General features: G+C 43.9%; 1 protein-coding gene across 1 annotated transcript in view; it reads right to left on the reverse strand.

Moving 5' to 3' along the window:
• Positions 1-1,463: 1,463 nt before the first annotated feature.
• Positions 1,464-19,911, reverse strand: part of KIF17 (kinesin family member 17) — a 60,443-nt gene continuing 41,995 nt past the window's right edge. Inside the window, exons 8-14 of the mRNA XM_044671310.1 lie at positions 19,392-19,463; positions 17,817-17,923; positions 11,279-11,510; positions 8,591-8,849; positions 7,672-7,739; positions 3,514-3,634; positions 1,464-2,239 (exon numbers count right to left, since the gene is read on the reverse strand). Coding sequence (XP_044527245.1) covers positions 2,049-2,239; positions 3,514-3,634; positions 7,672-7,739; positions 8,591-8,849; positions 11,279-11,510; positions 17,817-17,923; positions 19,392-19,463 — 1,050 coding nt within the window. The 3' untranslated portion in view covers positions 1,464-2,048. The remainder of the gene's footprint in view (positions 2,240-3,513; positions 3,635-7,671; positions 7,740-8,590; positions 8,850-11,278; positions 11,511-17,816; positions 17,924-19,391; positions 19,464-19,911) is intronic.

The raw sequence follows: 19,911 nt of genomic DNA on the forward strand, positions 1-19,911 counted from the left end.
CCCAGTCAGCTGCCAAATCCATCCGAGGCCCGTCTGACCACATCACTACTCTGCTCAAAGACCTTCAGTGATTGCCTGTATTGCCTCCACCTCTTAAGCTCTACTTGTCAGAGAAGCCCAAGACTGGCCCCAGGTCGTGCCTCCCTTCATGCATCCCCATATGTGGGACAGGCTCCATCTTCCTCCAAGGCTCAGCTCAGATACTACCTAAATCCATGAAACTTTTCCTCAACAACCAGTAGTGGCATATTCTTCCTAAGCCTCAGTTTCGTTAGTTACCTGTCAAATAGAAATGGTAATTCCTCCACGACCTACCTCATAGGACTGTAATTCGTTCTAAATGAGATGATGCACATAAATAGCTTTGCAAACTTTCAAGTGCTATAAAATACAGTTTTATCCCCCAGTTCTATGTAACCTCTGTCTTTCAAACTTTTTTTAGGCACCTACTTTGTCTAACAAAGTTCAGGGATGTCAAGCCCAAAAAGAAAAGAGGCACATTAACAGTTCATAAGGATCTCTTGGGGATTTAATAGATATTGACTTAAAATAACCCCAAGTTACTTAACCTCTCTGCCTCAGTTTCCTCATCTAGAAAATGGAGATAATAGCAGTTGCTCAGGATTTCAAGGATAAAAATGAAATGTGTAAATGGCTTCATAAACCTTAAATCAATATATAAATGCTATTACTTTCATCACAAATAGGAAACTCCTGATGTGAGATATCCCTTTTTCTGATGCAGGTAGCTAGCTCTCTTTGGCAACTTCCAGTTTTAGAAAGCTGCCTGAGACACAGGTTAAAAATGAGGTGCCCAGGGGTCACACAACCATGCATGCCAGAAGGAAGTCCTCTTACCCACTAGATCATCCCTTGCACACACATACACATAGTACACATTTAATGTTTGTGGAATCAAACTGAGTTGAGGGGATGCTATGCATGCTGTGTTATTCTTGGACAATGGTCATAAATGGGATGGATAAAATGAAGAAGCAACAGGAGTCGGGAAGAATACACAAAGAGGCTATTAAATTGTGCTTTTGTAGGACCATAGGTCCTAGCTTTGTAGGTTATGTGGTTCAACTGTTCCTTTTGCATATGAGGAAACTGAGAAGGGTCAGGGCACTTGGCAAAGGTCAGCTGGTTCTACTAGGCAGCCAGGTCACCTAACTCCAAATTCAGACCACCTCCTACCATATATCATGTTGCTTCCGGTTGTTCCCACGATTCCCCTACAGTCCCCTTCCCACAGGGGCACACAAAAGGTTTGGACTTGGCTGGCTGCTGCTAGACAGGAGCCATGAGTAAAACAGAACCCAGAAGAGGGTCTCAGAACAACAGACAGGAGTCGCTCCAGGGGAGCTCATCAGAATGAGGCAGTTTAATATGCCAGTTCAGTGGGAAGCTCCCTATGTGCAGGAGAGGGCTGGCTCCCACCTGGACAGGAGCAGGCAGCTCCCGGGTGAGGCCAGGGCTTGTCCCACCACTGATCTGTATGCGCCATTTATTTTTCTCATCAGGAATCCAAAGCTCAATCAACAGGAGAGGCCAAAGAAGAGCCTTCTCCCTCCCTCTGGTCAAAGGGATTTCTTTCCAGTCTCATCCATGCAAAGGGATAGGGTACCCCCGTCTGGAGGGTGGCCCCCCAGAAAACCCTTGGCGGTGGTGCGTTTGGGGAGGGTTGGTCCGGTAAGGTCCGTCAGGATCAACACTGGCTGGCAGGTGCTCGGGGGACTCAGGCTGCAGGTGCAAACAAAATGGGGGAGAGAGGAGAGGGGGCGGGAAAACAACTACTGCTGTGTCCTTTTAAGGAGTGAGAACAGTGCTGTTTGAGTGACTCGGGAGGTGCCCGTATCATGTAGCCAAAGGAGTCTTTCCTTGCCATCCAGCAGCCGGGCAAGCTGAGCCGGCCTACGCCAGCGGGCACCCATCCCACCCCCTGGCCGGAAGGGAGGGGAGGCAGAGAGCGGCCCAGCCCGGCAGGGCCAGGGAGCAGCCAACCCAGGGCAGGGCGGGGCGGGGCGGGGCGGGACAGGGGGCGGTGCTCAGAGGGGCTCGTTGCCAAAGTTACTTTTGCTTTTCTTGCGCTTGGCCTTGGCAAAGGGGATGTCCAGGGACTCGAGGCGGAAGGGCCGAGGCTGGGGCATGTCCGTGGGCTGGGGGGGCGGGATGGGTGTCAGGATGGAGGAGGCGTTGTTCAGAGGGGAGTTGAGCCCGGGGGGCGAGTTGTGGTAAGCTGCAGACAGGAGAGACACAAAGAAACCAGATGAGGAATCCTAAAGGGACTAAGACACTTACATGAGTGTGTATCAGTCAATCTGACCGACCATCCATCCATCCATCCGTTTTTCCATTCATATATCCATCTATTCATCTATTTTTCTATCCATCCATTTATCTATCCATCTACCCATCCATCCACCTATCCATCTATCCATCCATCCATTTATCTATCTATCCATCCATCTATCCTTTCATCTATCTATCCAGCTATTCATCTATTTTTTATCCATCCATTTATCTATCCATCTACCCATCCATCCACCTATCCATCTATCCATCCATCCATCCATTTATCTATCCATCCATCTATCCTTTCATCTATCTATCCAGCTATTCATCTATTTTTTATCCATCCACCCATCTATCCATTCATTCATCCATCTTTTTTATCTATCTATCCATCCATTCATTCATCTATTTATCCATCCATCCACCTGTCCATCTATCCATTCATCCATCCATCCGTTTATTTATCTACCATCCATCCACCCACCCATCCATCCATCCATCCATCTATACATACATCCACTCCTTCACTCACCTATCTACTTTGTGCAAAATATGATAGGAAGCAGTGAAGGAAATACATAAGAGATGGGAACTTACCTACTTGGGCTGGTGAGATACCATGGACAGAGATATAAAATAAAGTGTTACAAGAATAAAGGCTCCCATTTCATAGCACTTTCGGGCCAGTGGCCCTGTGAGGTTGGCTGAGGAGCACAGTCTAAATTTCATCTTATAGAAAAGGAAATGGAGGCTTAGAAGTATTGTGTTAACTCATTCAAGGTCTTCCAGCTAGGGAGTAGCAGAACCCCAGAACCAGGCCTTGCAACCCAGGTCTTTTATCTTGAACAACAGTGTTCTTTCCATCATACAACATCGATACCTAAGCTAGGTACTGAACTGTTGCCTACATTATCCTAATTATTGTTACATAAACATTTGTATGTTTGTATGTACATGTTAACCCTTCTCCATCGAATATAAGCTTCCTGAGGGCAGGAAATGCTTCATTTTAGTCTGTATATCCTCACTTGGGTTACAGATGGAGCCAAGAATTCCACCCTAGACAAGGGACCAAGATTCCATGGAGAGTCACTTTTCCCCTCCTCTCCTCTGCCCCATAGTGGTTCCAGAGCAGTTCAGTTCTAGTTAGCAAGACTTTTTTCAGCTGGGCCTTGATTTGAGGAGGAAGAGTGATTAGAAATGAGAGGCATTGCCTACCCAGGCTCTTCATTGGATCCGTGCTGAGGATCTGACTGGCCCGTTTAGATCGGAAATAGTTACTGGCAATATTCTCACTGTCACTCCTGTTCAGCATCAGCTTGTATCGATCTTCTTCCTGCTAGAATAACCAAAGACCATAAGCTGAGACCCCTTGATAGCTCCACTCCCACCCATAATCCCATCCCCACATCCAAAGCTCCCCTTACTCTATCACTGGGAGATTTACAAAACATTTTCTGCAAGTAGATAGGGTAGGAATGTTCCATCCTATTTTATAGCTGAGAAAACTAAGTTCCAGAAATGTCAGGTTTCATGAAGCTAATAAGGGCCACAAATAGGATTCAAACATAAGTCTGGTCACTTCCAAGGCTTTCTTACTCTTTCCTCTTTGCTCCAATACTAGTTTCTCCCCTTCCTAATATCCCTCTGTCCCTATTGTAGCCACCATCTTCAATCTTTGCCCCCCCCCCCACCATCTAGTAATAACAAAAGCAATAATTTATATAGCACCTACTATGCACCTGGCACCTTGCTAAGAGCTTTACAAATATTTCATGTGATCCTCACAAACACTGTAGGAGGTAAATGCTATTGTTATTCCCATTTTACAGTCGAGGAAATAGAGGCAGACGGGTTAAGTGACTTGCCCAGGATCACTCAACTAGTATTTGAGACCAGATTTGAACTCAAGCCTTCCTGACTCCAGGTCCACCATTCCACCTTTCCCCTATTCTATCTTCATATACTTTTGTCATGCTGGATTGGCCCCTGTTCTTTCTCGTCTCTCCAGCTGAAGAACATGTATTCCAATTAGCCTACTTCAGGTCCAGCCTTGGAAATCCCTGGCCCTACCATCAGCCCCTGAGACCCGATGTGAGATCATCATCAGAACCTCCTTTGACTTTCTCAGTGGTTTTCAGAGAAAAGGCTCTCTAGCAAAGGTTCCAAGCAATCTTCACCTTCCTTTTCCAAGGGACCTATGCTCTCTATCTCTTCTCCCTCCTTCCTCATTGGCTATAATCTAAGCACACCTGGTGCATTTTTGTCTTTACATACATACACACACACACACACACACACACCACCACCACCACCACCACCAACAACAACAACAACAACCCCATCCTTCTAAATATCCCCTTCTCCAAATCAATACAAGACTCAACTCAGTCCCACCTCTTCCAGTCCTAACCATTCCCACCCATGTCACCTTCTATCTCCTTTTCCCAAAATCCTATAGTGCTTGTTCATACCGCCATTCAAGTTTAGTCTTAGTCAGCTTCATCCTGCTGGTTATCTTTCTTTTTTAAACTCTTACTTTCTGCATTAGCATCAATGCTAAATATCAGTTCCAAGGCAGAAGAGCAGTAAAGGCTAGGAAATTGGGATCTCAGGTGATTTGCCCAGGATCACACAGCTAGAAAGTGTCTAAGGCCAGATTTGAGTCCAGGACCTCCCAACTCCAGGTCTGGTTCTCTATCTAGAGCCACCTAGATGCCCCAATCTTCCTATTTTCATACAAAGTTCTAGCACCTAAGAAAGGAAACTGTCCTAAGATCTGGGAAGAGTACAGATCTCTTTTCTTCTCTGCTATCCCATCTCTAGCCAAACCAACAATACTATGCTCCATTCCCCCAACAGACACATGCTGTGCCCAAGAGGGTGATGCGTATCTCCCATCTAGGTGTGAGCATGACACTGAGCAAGGGGGAGCTGAAATGCTGCTGTCCACACATGCCATGTGCTCCAAGCCCAGTTGAATATGGATCAACGGTGAGATGCAACAGCCAAAAGAGCTAATTCAATCTTGGGCTGCAATGAGAAAGGCATTGCTTCCAAGATGAGAGTCCCTCTGTCCTCTGCCATCATCAGAGCACACGTGTAATCTTGTGTTCAGTTCTGGGCTCCACCATTTGGGAAGGACACACATGAAGCAGAGAACATCCAAACAAGGGCAACTTGCTTGGTGAGGGGCCTTGAATCCATGCCATGTGAAGGAAGGTTGATGGAATTGGGGATGTTTTGCCTGAAGAAAAGAAAACTCAAAAAAGATGTGATAGCTGGGTTCTACTATCTGAAGACCTGTCATATGAAAGGAGGATTAGGTTTGTTCTACTCAGCCCCAGAGGGCAGCCCCAGGAACAAAGGGTGGAAGTTATAAAGAAGTCAATTTTTCCAGGAAGTTTTTCCTGAAATTGATGCCTAGCAATCAGGACAGTTCAAAAAGGGAATGGACTTCTCCTCTCTGGAAGTCTTCAAGCAGTGACTGGATGGATGAACAGGGTGTGACATAAAAGGGATTTTTGTACAGGCATGGGTAGGATTTGATGATCCCTGAATTATCCTCCAAGTTTAAGATTCTGTAATTCTAATGAGTGATTAGCAACAATAATTGCTAACTTTTATGTAGCACTTTAAGGTTTTCAGCTCATTGATAACAGTGACTTTATATCTGTTGATTGAGGAGGACCTGGCTAAGGGAGGAGAGACTCAAATGCCAGGCTCATTTCATTCCTTCAACTCACAAAACTGATTTTTAACTAAATTATTAACTACTAAAGCACTGGGGGGGGGGTGTAAGTTGTACTGACTAAAACATTTCCTTGAAGATGTGCATGTCTCTGTGTGTGTTACCCATGTAATATAGGCGTTTCTTGCTCACGAAATTCTGTAATAGACATTTGAAAGGGCAAATGTGACTGGTAAACAAATTGAGCAGGTAATAGAGTGAGAATTAACAGCAACCCAAGGTCAGTTTAAGTGTGGCAATGGTACCCAAAGGCTTTTCGTTTTATTAATTTTAATTTTCTTTAGACTAATTCTCTCCATGTGCCCCAAATTGGTCTAGGACCGTGTTGGCAAACCTATGGCACGTGTGCCAGAGGGGGCTGTTCCCCTCCCCCTCTCTACATGCCTGGGGATATTTCTCACATAATCTACTGCCCCATGGGAGTGCTTCCTCCCTCCCCTGTCTGGAATAAAGGGGCAGGGATCACATGTGGCATAAGGGTTGCAGTTTGGGGACTCAGTCTCTAAAAGGTTTGCCATCACTTGTCTAGGAATTGGGTCTAGGCCAGTACTGATAAGCATCAGAGCTTTGACCTGCTCTGTTTATGATCTGGGATGATTCACCCCTCTTTAGGCACCTGGTGGCCCCCTAATACTAGAGGCTCACCATAATAATGACAAACTTAATGAGGATGCCAAATTATAGCTCACTGGGGCTCAGAACTGCTAGACAGGATAAGCCACCATGCCTAGTCGCCAAGGTTTTAAAAAGCCCAGAGGAAGACTTGCAGTACAATGGGCTGGTCCCCTGTGGAAGTTTTCAATGTAAAAATTAGTATAAGACTCTCATAGGAATGGACAGGTGTCCATCTGCATTAAGGGAGGATATTCCTACACTGAAAAAATCACAGATATATCAATAATGCCACCAAATAACAGCAAATTTTTGAGAATAATTATTCTTCAGACTTGGTTCAAAGGAGCTAGCAGAGAAGGAATTAGCTTCATAAGTACTTCTAAGTGTTCTAACTGTAAGTTAATTTGGAAGATAGAGATATAAATTCAGGTCAATCTAATATAGTCTTTCCTCATTCATGTAGGAGATGGGAGGGATGTGATATGATGACGGCAATCTTCAAGTTCCTAGCGATTGGAAATACTGAGCCTAAACCTTACTGTCTCTTAATCCCTTTCCAACTTGAATATTCTATATCTAATATCACTCCCAAATTTTAATATTTTCTTTTCTAAGGTCCCTCCTAACTCTGACATTCTCTGTTCTAAGGTCTCTCCCAGCTCTGACATTCTCTGTTCTAAGGTCCCTACCAGCTCTGACATTCTCTGTTCTAAGGTCTCTCCCAGCTCTGACATTCTGTGTTCTAAGGTCTCTCCCAGTTCTGACATTCTCTGTTCCAAGGTCTCTCCCAGCTCTAACATTCTCTGTTCTAAGCTCTCTCCCAGCTCTGACATTCTGTGTTCTAAGATCCCTTTGTGCACTAAAATTCTCTGTTCTAAAGTACCTCCCAGTTCTAACATTCTGTGTCCCAAGGGCCCTCCCAGCTCTAACATTCTTGATTTTCTTGTCTTCATTCATCCCATGTTTTACCAAACTCAGTTCAAGCTGCATCATGAGATACTGGGACCTACCAAAGGTTCTCCGTTCTCAGCTGAACAGGATTTTCTGGAGGGTTTATTCTGTGATAATGTTGAAACTGCTATGAGAAAAGAGAAATTGGAGTCACTCCTTACACAAACAGGCTTACAGGTAGAAAGCAGGGCTCTTCTGACATCAACCCCAGGATTCTTTCTACTGCATTGAGCTGTGGCTTAAGAATAAGAGGAATCCTTGGCTAAGAAGGAAGGAAAAGGACATGCTCCCAAGGAAGTAGATGACAAGGTTCTCAAGAAAACATGGGCTCATAAGAAGGCCATTGAGTCCATCCCTCTGACTCTGACAGCACAGTAGGAGCACATTATGGCAGATCTAGAAGATCTCTTAGAACAAGTATTGTCAGACCATCCACTCTAATCCCTGGTTGTAAGATACTGAAATTGAGGTGAAGAGAAGGTAAGTGGCCAGCCTAGGTAAAACAAATTTGAGTCAAAGGGCACATTTTAGGATATGTTTGAAGGACCAAAGAAGGAAGAGAGAAAGCTGTGAGGAAGAGAGGAAGGGAGAGAGGTTGAAGATAGAATCAGACAGAGTGTAGGAGGCAGTGTTTCATATTAGAAAAATGACTAGAATTGGGTTTGAATCCTGACTCAGTCACTAACTCAGTGTTGATTTAACCTGTGAAAAAAGAAATATTTGTCCTAGATGGTCTCTAAGTGCCTCCAGCTCTGACATTCCATGTTCTAGGGGTTCTCCCAGCCCTGCCATTCTCTGTGCTAAGGGCCCTCCAGCTTTGATATTTTTTGTTCTAAGGTCCTTCTCAGTTCTGAAGCCCCTCCCAGCTCTCATATTCTGTGTTCAAAGGACCCCCCCCCCCCAATTCGGACATTCTCTTATTCTATGAGGCTTGAATTTCCAAGTGCCCATTGGGTTAGAATCAGCCAAACTCTTTACCTACAGGGAGACTGGTTTTCACAATGACAGGCTCTGGCACCTTCCAGAAGCCATTCTCTTCATCCCAGCATGATTCCCGCTTGATCTTATCAAGGTTGCTATAGTTACAGTCCCGGCGAATCAGCGGCTGCATCTGTTCAAGAAGCTGCTGAAAGAGCATGAAGTCTCGCTCTTGCCTGCGGATGGTGGCCAAATAATCAATCTTCTCCAGTTCAAATTCTGACTGCAAATCTTTGATTTCCACCTCTGCAGCCCGCAGCTAAAAGATAAGGATACCAATGCATGAGATGGGAAAGGGCATTTCATGGGTGCGTTGTTTCATTCATTCATTCAATGGCATTTCCCCTTGTCTTCAGCCTCTGGCTTGAAAGACAGGAATGTCAGTCAAGTGAGTTGGTAAAAGGGCATTTTGTGAGGGTCCATATGTACAAAATTATTTATAGCAGCTCTTTTCATAGAGGCAAAGAACAGGAAACTAAAGGGGGAGTGGTCCTTTATTGGGGAATGGCTGACCAAATTTATGGTACATGAATGTAATGAAATATTCTTCTACTGTTAGAAAGGACAAAAGGTACTGTTTTAGAGAAATCTAGGAAGACCTGTATGGACTGATGCAGAGGGAGATGAGCAGAACCAGGAGAATAAATTCTATAATGATAATGTTGAAAGAGAAAAACAACTGAAAAAATTAAGAACTCTGATCAGCAAAATGATCAACCATGATTCCAAATGGCTGAAGATAAAGCATGCTACTCACTTCATGCTAAGGAGATAACTGAACTAAATTTATAAAATTATATATATGTATATGTACATACACATATGTATGTGTATATATACACACATATATACTTTTGGACATTGCCAATGATGGAATTGGTTTTGCTTGACCATACAAAATTGTTATAAAGATTTTGTTTTTGTTTTGTTTATTTTAAATTGGGAGGAAGGTTGAAGGGAAAGAAAATATAATTGGTTTTCATCACGTACAACTGTTATGTTATATAAAAATCACCATGAATGCTGAATTAGCAAATTTTGAGCCATTGCTCCTAGGGAAAGTTAAGCTCCTAGGGCAGTGATGGGCAACCTTTTTAAAGAGGGGGCCAAAGGAAAGGAAATGTTCATCTGTCAGTCTGTTTCTAAGGCAACTCTTTCGAAGTTTCATTGTATTGTATCCTCCTCATTGTATTCGTCAGATTAGGAATAATGTCATGCAGCCGGATAGAACATTTCAGGAGGCGGCATCTGGCCTGTGGGCTGTAGTTTGCCCATCACTGTCCTAGGGAAAGTCACGACATTTGCTTAACACATCCTAGAGAAGCCTAGAGATCAAAGAATTTCCTCTGCCTTTTTCTGGACATATATTATTGATTCAGTAATATTAAACTCATAGCCATCAAGCACCAAAACTCATGCCTGATCTCTGCAAGATCCCATCGGTGCCTTTATCCAACTCATTAATAAAAATATCAAACAGGATAGGGCCAGGCATAGATCTCTGGGACACTCCACTGAAGACCTACTTCCAAGATTTTATCAAATCATGAGTGTCTACTATTGAAATACAGGTATCAAACCTCTTCAGGGCAGCTACATGGCCCAGAGGAGAGAGTGCCAAGCCTGGAGTCAGGAAGATCCATCTTCCAGAGTTCAAATCTGGCCTCAGACACTTACTAGCTGGGTGACCTTGGGCAAGTCATTTCACCCTCTTTTCCTCAGTTTCCTCTTCTGTAAAATGAACTGGAGAAGGGAAAGATAAACTATCTTTGCCAAGAAAACCCCAAAAGGGATCAAGAAGAGTCAGACACAACTAAATGGCATTATTCATTTATTTAGCATTTATGAATCCATCTGATTATACTGTCATCTACCCTACTGTTCTCTCTTCCACAAGTATAATGTGAAATATTTTCCTAAACACCTGTATAAAATTAAGGCAAATTCTGTCTGTAGCATTCTACAGGCCTACTACGTGCCAGATACTATCTGTGTTAAGGAAACTCTGTCTCTCCCATCAACAAGTATCACCATCTTATCAGTCACAAACATAATTCTCATATCCCTTTAATAATCCTCTTTTTCTCTAGCTAGCTTTGAAAAGTTTTTGTTATTTTTAGATTTCATTGCAAACCTCAGCTCATTCTGAGCACGAATATCCTTAATGTTATTATATAGGGATGTGCTGGACTTTTGCCTTCCTCCTCTGTTACCTGCCCTCACTTCCATCTTCTGTACATTTCATTTTAACATCTGAAAGCTGGCTGACCAATTTCCTATATACTCATATTGATCTATTCAGACAATTCTCATTTTCCCAACTCATTCGAATTTTTTTTAATAAATCCTTTCCTTCTGACTTAGCATCAGTCCTAAGAACTGGGTTAGCCAATCAGTGTTAAGTGACTTGCCCAGGGTCACCCATCTAGGAAGCGTCTGAGGCCAGATTTGAACCCAGGTCCTCTCAACTCTCTAGGCCTGGCTCTCCATCCACTGAGCCACCCACCTGCCCTGTTGTGAGCTGATTCTTGAAGGAAGCTGAGGAGGCCAGAAAGCAGAGAAGAGGAGGGAGGTCACTCCAGGTATGGGGACCAGATAGTGCAAAGTTCTGGAGAGGGGACATGAATAGCAGAGGTGGGACCAGCACCTAACCCAACCCTCCATTGCCCACACCAGGCTGGTGACTACCTTTCTCTGCATCTTTTCCAGGAGTTTGCTCTTGGCTCTCACTTCCTCCTGAATGGAATCATAGACATTCAAGAGCACCCAGTCGCCACTATCTTCATCAGAATTTTGCAGGGCGGCCACCAGCTGCTTCTTCCGCTCATCCGCATACCGCTTACGCCGCTTCAATTTCTCCTTCAGATCCTTGTTCTTGGCTTGCTCTCCTCCCACCACTTGCTGCTCCAGCATATGCAACCTGGGGCAAGCAGGGAGAGAGATGACCAGCTATGGGGAGGGAGCCCCCTGACCAGGCCTGAGACCTTTGTCCCCAGTCATTTACAGCCACATGGCTACATCCCCCATCAGGCCAAGGCCAGGCACCAGGGCACCAGGTCCTGCCCTGAGAGAGGAAGATGCGAAAAAGCCTGAGGCAGAACTGGCCAGTGTGGAAAGGGCCAAGAAACTCGTGAACTCACTTTGTGATTTGGGTGCAACTCATTTGATTTCTCTGCATCTATTTCCTGTTCTATAAGATGAAAGAGCTGAATGTATTGGTGGAGCTGTGAACTGACCCAACCATTCTGGAAGGCAATTTGGAACGATACCTAAAGGGCTATAAAACTCTGCATACCCTTTGATCCTGTAATGGCACTACTGGGTCTGTAGCCCAAAGAGATCCTAAAAAAGGAGAAAGGACCCACTTGTACAAAAATATTTATAGCTGCTCTTTTTGTGGTGGCAAAGAGTTGGAAAATGAGGGGATGTCCCTCCATTGGGGAATGGCTGAACAAATTGTGGTATCTGCTGGTGATGGAATACTATTGTGCTATAAGGAATAAGCAGGATGATTTCAGAAAAAGCTGGAAAGAGCTGCATGAGCAGAACTGGGAGAGCACTGTACACACTAATGGCAATATAGCACAATGGTGAGTGCTTGGCTGCTCTCACCAAAGCAATGATCTGAGACAATCCTGAAAGACTTATGATAGAGAACGAAATCCACCTCCAGAGAAAGAACTGTTGGAGTCATCTTTCACATCAGTGTATTTTTGGTTTTATTTTGGGGTTTTGGTTATGTATGAGTGTGCTCTTACAGCAATGACCATTATGGAAGTGTGTTTTGCGTGACAAAAAATAGAAAAAACAAATTAATTAAAAGAGCTGGACTAGGTGAGCTCTAACACCCTTTCCAGCTCTGACATTCTCTGTTCTAAGATCTCTCCCAGCTCTGACATTCTCTGTTCTAAGCTCCCTCCCAGCTCTGACATTCTCTATTCTAAGCTCTCTCCCAGCTCTGACATTCTCTGTTCTAAGATCTCTCCCAGCTCTGACATTCTCTGTTCTAAGATCTCTCCCAGCTCTGACATTCTCTGTTCTAAGGTCCCTCCCAGCTCTGACATTCTGTGTTCTAAGTTCTCTCTCAGCTCTGACATTCTCTGTTCTAAGGTCTCTCCCAGCTCTGACATTCTCTGTTCTAAGGTCTCTCCCAGCTCTGACATTCTCTTTTCTAAGGTCTCTCCCAGCTCTGACATTCTGGGTTCTAAGGTCTCTCCCAGCTCTGACATTCTCTATTCTAAGATTTCTCCCAGCTCTGACATTCTCTGTTCTAAGGTCTCTCCCAGCTCTGACATTCTGGGTTCTAAGATCTCTCCCAGCTCTGACATTCTGTGTTCTAAGGTCTCTCCCAGCTCTGACATTCTCTGTTCTAAGGTCTCTCCCAGCTCTGACATTCTCTGTTCTAAGGTCTCTCCCAGCTCTGACATTCTCTGTTCTAAGATTTCTCCCAGCTCTGACATTCTCTGTTCTAAGATCTCTCCCAGCTCTGACATTCTGGGTTCTAAGATCTCTCCCAGCTCTGCCATTCTGTGTTCTAAGGTCTCTCCCAGTTCTGACATTCTGAGATTTTTGCAGATTCACTTACATATATTTGCAACCAAATGAAAGTTTTTATGGGAAAAGTGTTTTGGAGCAGATATATCCCTGTGTTCTCTAATCCCAGGGAACCAGCAGAGCAACTCTTTCACTAAGCAGTACATCAAAATTTATTTCATGTCCCTTGGCCATCCCCTTCAGGGACATCTCCTGTAACTGATGAAAAGTAAAAGGCTTCCCATTTTCCTTTTCTATCAATGAAAAGTAGAACATCTTCTCGTTTGACTCTAACAATGCTCTGAGGCAGACTAGGTCAGTGCTGTTAGTTCTATTTTGTAGATAAGAAAATAAAGGATCAGGGAAATGAAGACTGGCTTAGGATCACAGTGCGGTGGGGAAAGCCAAGATTACTAAGCCATGCCAGTGAGACGCTCACAATGCTTTTGGAGTTTCCGACATATGAGAGAGGATATATGTGACCAGGAATGACAACAGAGCATGGAAGGGAAGGGATACAGAGGGAATGGTGCCAGAACTAAGGAAAATTACCCTGACTAGGGACTGTTCCTATAAGATTTCTGGAGTCCAACTGTAAGTTAGTCCTACTCTTAAAAGAGATATTGTTAAAAAAAAAAATAAAGGTCCTAAGAGCTGGAAGGGGCTTAAAACCCAGAATATCAGAGCTGGGAGACATCTTAGAACCCAGAATATCAGAGCTAGGCGGGATCTTGTCCAAGCTGCGAGGACCCTTAGGACCCAGAATGTCAGGGCTGAGAGGAATCTTAGAACCCAGAATGTCAGAGCTGGGGGGATCTTAGAACTCAGAATGTCAGAGCTGGGGGAGCCCTTAGGCCAGAGAAGGTCAAGGTTGAGAGAAGCCTTAGAACAGAGAACAGTATGATCCAAAGGCCTCTTCATTCCCACAGAGTGGTCCTTGCCCTTCCTTTCTGTCTTGTTCCTCAAACCAGCTCTTCCACAGCTGGTGTTTGATTTTAAACTGTTGAAATCAGCAGCCTTTGTTGGCTACCAAATGGAATCCTGCTTGGCTAAGCAGGCAGGGAGCTCCCTCCACCCCCAGACATCCAGCACAACCCAGGCTCTTCTCTAGGTGCCTGGGACACCAGATGGCCTCAGGCTGCTCTCAGCCATCCCTGGAGAGCCCAAGCCCACCTGTGAGTTTCCTTTCTCTCTTATGTTAAAAATAATAAGAAGTGGTGCTGACTATAGCTCATTTTTCCCTAAGACTTGGAGGTCTGGACAATGTGATGCTTCCCTCACAGCAGCCCAGGAGGGGAGGTTACGCAGGGCTCAGACGTGAAGAAGGAACTTGCTCAAGGTCCCCAAGGTACAGGCAGAGCCAGCATTCAGACCCTGATCTGCCAAATCTAAATAGGAGCCTGAACTCTATCTAATCTAATGACCCAGGCTGGCTCTGGAGAAGGAAGAAATAAAGTCATCTCTTAAAAAAACTTTTTTGTTAATTATATTTCAGTATAATTTGTTTCCTTTGTGATCACCTGTATTTTATTTTATACATTTAAAAACATTATTTTAGGGGCAGCTGAGTGGCTCAGTGGATTGAGAGCCAGGCTTAGAGATGAGAGGTCCTGATTTCAAATCTGGCCTCTGATACTTCTTACCTATGTGTGTAAAAAGGAATTCTTTATTCTTTTTTTAATTTAACAGGAGACCTAGAGGTCCTCTTACCATAGAGATGCATAGAGATTAACCAGCCCACAGAGATAGGAAGTAGAAACCAGAGAGACAGGAAGGAGGAACCAGAGAGCCAGGAAGTAAGGTAGGAGAGGGCTATAAAAGGGGCCAAGAGTTGGTTAGTCTATCCATTGCTGACAGTTGGGGGGCGGGGTCAGTTGCTGACAGTTGCAAGGAAGTTGCAAGGAAGTTGGCTGCTGGGAGTGAGTTGGTCATTAGGGTTTGGTTGCTGGTGGTGTGGGCTGGTGATTAGTTGGTGGTTGTTGTTTAATTGCTGTAATATAAAAACAGGTCTGAGCTTACTAAGAGGGCTTTTGGTATTAGCCTTTAGAGGGCTTTTTGCCTTTTGGGGTTTTGACTTTTGGTTTGGTCTGTTGGGTTTTTTCCCTTCCTTGAACCTTTGGTTGGTTTTGATTGGGTTGGAACTTTGTGGGGTGGTTGTTATTAGCGGTAATCATAGGCAGTTATAGGTAAATACAGACAGTTTTAGATAGTAATTATAGGCAGTTATAAATAGCTATAGGAAAACTATAGTATAGACATTAGGAAATTTCTTTCTCTACCTCTTTCTTATATTTCCCTCCTTTACTATATTCTTTTACTATCTCTATTTTAATAAAACTAAATTGTTAATTCTTAAAAGCTGTTAGAAGCTTTCTTTTCTCTGGCTTAGAGGGATAATATTAATGTATAACTCTTTATATTCTTATTAAAACTTAAATTATTAAAAGCTGCTCTCTTATTTTGTCAAAACCCCTATTTTAGGGACAGCTAGGTGGCTCAGTGGATTGAGAGGCCCAGGGATGGGAAGTCCTGGGTTCAAATCTGGCTTCAGACACTTCCTAGCTGGGTGACTGTGGGCAAGTCACTTAACCTGGCCTTTATCACTCTTCTGCCTTAGAATCAATACCCAGTATTGATTCTAAAACAGAAGGTAAAGGTTTTATATAAAAATTAAATTAAATTAAAATTTTAAAAACCCTATTTTAACCCTTACATTTTAATTGGCAACCATGATGGGACCTCGAACCCACAACCTTCTGATCATTTTCCTTGCTTTTTATTGAAACTATCCCTAAGTCAAATTCCTAGCAGTTAATTGTTACAACTGTTAATACTTTATGTTAAATAGCGCCATCTACTAACAGAAAGTAGAACTGCAAACAAAATTAACAATTAGATTAACTATGATTCTAAGTAGTCTAATTCAGGTTGTGATATCGTTTCTAGTCTATCTAAAATGGCTCATTATCCAAGAGAATATTTCATAGTGGTTCTATATAACACTGTTCCTACATGTACTTATAGTAATAGGAGGCTTACCATTCTGCCTATTCCTCCTCAGGAAGAAACAGAATAATAGTTTGGTTGACCTCAAAGCTGAACTAAAAGCTCATCTTGGAGAAAAATTAGAAAACAACTAGAGTGACCTTGAAAAGAAGCTAGATGAGACTCTGGGATATGATCTCAAGGCTTATATAAAAAGCATTGAAAAAACTTGAAAAATCCTCAGAGTAAGAAAAGATCTTTATCTCTCAGCACTCCCCCATCATTAGAGTCTACTCAGTCTCTGTGCAGTCCTACTCATACTCAAACCACCTCAACTCCTCATCCTGTTCCAACTATCTCTAAATCTACCCAAACTCCTCCCACTCAACCTATTTCCCCACCTACACTCATTATCTGCTATGGCAACTCAAACACAAAGCCAAGGGGCAGAAACAGAAAATAATTCCGTTACGGGCCCATTCCCCTTAAAAAGAAGTACCCACCTTTAATAAGAGTAGAGATGTAATTTCACTAAGGTATCTTACACCATTCACCCACCCTCCAAGATACTGATTCAAGCAAAATACTCCTTATTTTGAGGATGATCCAATTGATTATTTTGATTACTTGACACACACACACCCATTGACTATCCCTTACCACTCTTCTGCCTTGGAACCAATACACAGTACTGATTCTAAGACAGAAGGTAAGGGTTTAAAAAAAATATTGATTCTGGGGCAGCTGGATAGCTCAGTGGATTGAGAGCCAAGCCTAGAGACGGGAGGTCCTAGTTTCAAATCCGGCCTCATACACTTCCCAGCTGTGTGACCCTGGGCAAGTCACTTGACCCCCATTGCCTACCCTTACCACTCTTCCACCTATAAGTCAATACACAGAAGTTAAGGGTTTAAAATAAAAAAAAAATATATTGATTCCAAGACAGAAGAGGCAAAGGCTAGGCCACTGATGTTATGTGACTTGCCCTGGATCACACATCTAGAAAGTGTCTGAGGTCACATTTGAACCCTGGTCCTCCCAACTCTAGAGCTGGCTCTCTGTCCACTGTGCTATCTAGCTTCCCCAATTCTTTGTTCATCTGATAAATTAAAATATAGCTCTCTGTACTCTCATCCATGTCTCCTAATTGGGTAAGATTAAGTCATAGACCTTCAAATATCTGAAGGCAGCTATAAATTCAGCCCCCACCTCAAGTTTGACTCCTTTGTCCTTCTTAGTGTTCTCACTGCCTTGAAAAAAAAGAGGATCTGAGCTCACTTATTAACTCTATGACTATAGGCAAGTCACTTCCCTTCCAGTGCCTCAGTTTCTGCATCTATAAAAATGAGGTAGTTGGGTTCTAAGGTCCTTTCTAGCTCTAGAAAGTGGAATGTTAGAGCTCAGAAAATATTAGAGCTAGATGTACACAGAATGTCTGAGATGGGAGAGCATGAATGATAAGTCCGTCTAGTTCCCCTCTTCTGGATATATTTCAGCTTGTTGATATCATTCCTAAAGTATGGCCCCAGCTATGGAGAGACTGCTCTAGATGTGGCTTGCCCAGGGCATATTGAAGCACAGTACTCTCACCAACCTGATTCTGAAGGCTATTCTGCCATGACTATGGCAGGAATCCAGTTAGCTTTCCCACTGGTGATCCCATAGGCCCATAGCCTTGAGCAGTGATGGGCTCTGCCCCACCTCTCACCTGGCCAGCACCTGTTCCTGGTCCACAGCTGCAGGGATTTCATCTGTCACCACTGCCACTTCCACTCCTATGCTCTCTTTCTTGGGGACTGGTGGCTGTTCAGCCTCCTGAGCAGGAGAGAAAAGGAGATGATGAGACCTGCAGGTGAGAAAGGTGAGGCTGGAGAAGGGACTGGGTGGGGGGAGTGGCTCAACAGGCCATACGTTGAAAGGAATGGAGAGTGGGGCAATGGACTTGTTCCCCACTCTATTTCACTCTATATGAATCTATGGTTCCTATGCACTGGCCAAACTGGACTCCTTTCTATCCCCAGAAATCAGCTTATACTTCCTCACCTCCATACCTTTGCTCACTCTATGTCAGTGGTTCCCAAACTTTTTTGGCCTACTGCCCCCTTTCCAGAAAAAATATTACTTAGTGCCCCTAGAAATTAAGTTTTTTCATTTTAATATCAATTAATAGGAAAGATAAATGCACCTGTGGCCATCACTGTCCCCCTGGATCGCTGCAGCACCCACCAGGGGGCAGTGGCATCCACTTTGGGAATCACTGCTCTATGTCTTCTGCCTAGAATTGCCTCCCTCCTCTCTCTCATTTCTTTTAAACTCTTGCCTTCTGTCTTAGAATCAACACTAAGTATTGGTTCCAAAAAAGAAGAATGGTAAGGGCCAGGCAATTGGAGTTAATTGACTTGCCCAGGGTCACAGAGCTAAGAAGTGTCTGAGGCAAGATTTGAACCCAGGATCTCCTGATTGTAGGTCTGGCTCTCTATCCACTGAGTCACCTAGTGGCTCCCTCCCACCTCTCTTTACCTGTTGAATTTCTGCCCATCCTCTAGCAACACAAATGCCACCTTCACCAGGAAGCTTTTCCCAGATCTCCCCCATAATGGTCCCAACCTTCTTTGCTCTGGAGTTGTGCTTTTCTGATTGGTGAGCAGTCAGCACCACTGCATGTGGTCCACTGTATCTACCTGGCCCCAGAGACTAGAAATCCCATCCATTCCAACAATCTCAAGTAAGCTCCTTGAGGGCAGGAATTGGTTTTTGTGTTTGTATTCACTACTTAGCACAGTGCCAGGCATGCAGGAAGCATTTACTAAATGCTTGTCACTTCACTGGTTCATTGTGCAGAGATTGGACTCAATTGCCTCTAGTCCTGACCAGCCCCATATCTAGGATCCTATGACTGCTCTGGGAACAGTAATCAAAACAATTCTACCATTGCTTACTTTCCCTTTGGTGCTAAATCTGTGATGCTATGAACCTAAAGGCTAGTGTGGAATAGTGGGAGTCAGGAAGACCTAGGTTCAAATCATCCCTCAGACACCAGCTATGTGACCCTGGGTGAGTCACTCCTCTTTGTCAATTTGTTCTTCTATTTCCATATCTGTAAAATGGGGGCCTTCCATCAAGGCTCCCACTTCTCTGAATTTGTTTCATACCAACACAGTGAGAGAAGTAATATAAGCAAGACTGGAGCCATTTTACAAAGCTGGAACCTTTAAAAGCCTCATTTTAGTAAGCACCTTATTCAGCATTCTACATGGGGAAAACATACATGAGCAGAACTCACACTTTTGGCCTCAGTGGTAGGAAAGTCTTCAGGCTTCATATCACTTGGTGGCAGCAGTTCTGACATGGAATACTTGAAATGGGGAGGGATGAAAAAGGGAATGGGGTGATCTGAGCAGTAACTGCCATCTCCCAAGGGGAAGGGAAGGAGAGAGGGGAGGAAGAAGAGAAAGGAAGATGGAAGAAGAGAAGGGAGGAGGAGAGAAATAAAGGGGAGAGAAGAGGGAAGAGAGAAGAGATGGAAGGAGAGAAATGAAGGGGAAAAGAGAGAAGGAAGGACAAAGGAGAAAGAAGGAGAAGAGGAAAGGAAGAGGGGAGAAAGGAAGAGGAGATATATGAAGGGGAGAAGAAAAAAGGGAGAATAAGAGGGGAAAGAAAGGGGGAAGAGAAGGGAAGAGGGAAGAGGAAAGAGATAAAAGGGAAAAGGGAAAAGGGAGAGAGAGAGAGAGAGAGAGAGAGAGAGAGAGAGAGAGAGAGAGAGAGAAAATTGAGGATGAATCAGAGGATAAGAGATTCAGAGA

This window comes from Gracilinanus agilis, chromosome 3, assembly GCF_016433145.1.
Source record: "Gracilinanus agilis isolate LMUSP501 chromosome 3, AgileGrace, whole genome shotgun sequence".
NCBI classification, from domain to species: Eukaryota; Metazoa; Chordata; class Mammalia; order Didelphimorphia; family Didelphidae; genus Gracilinanus; species Gracilinanus agilis.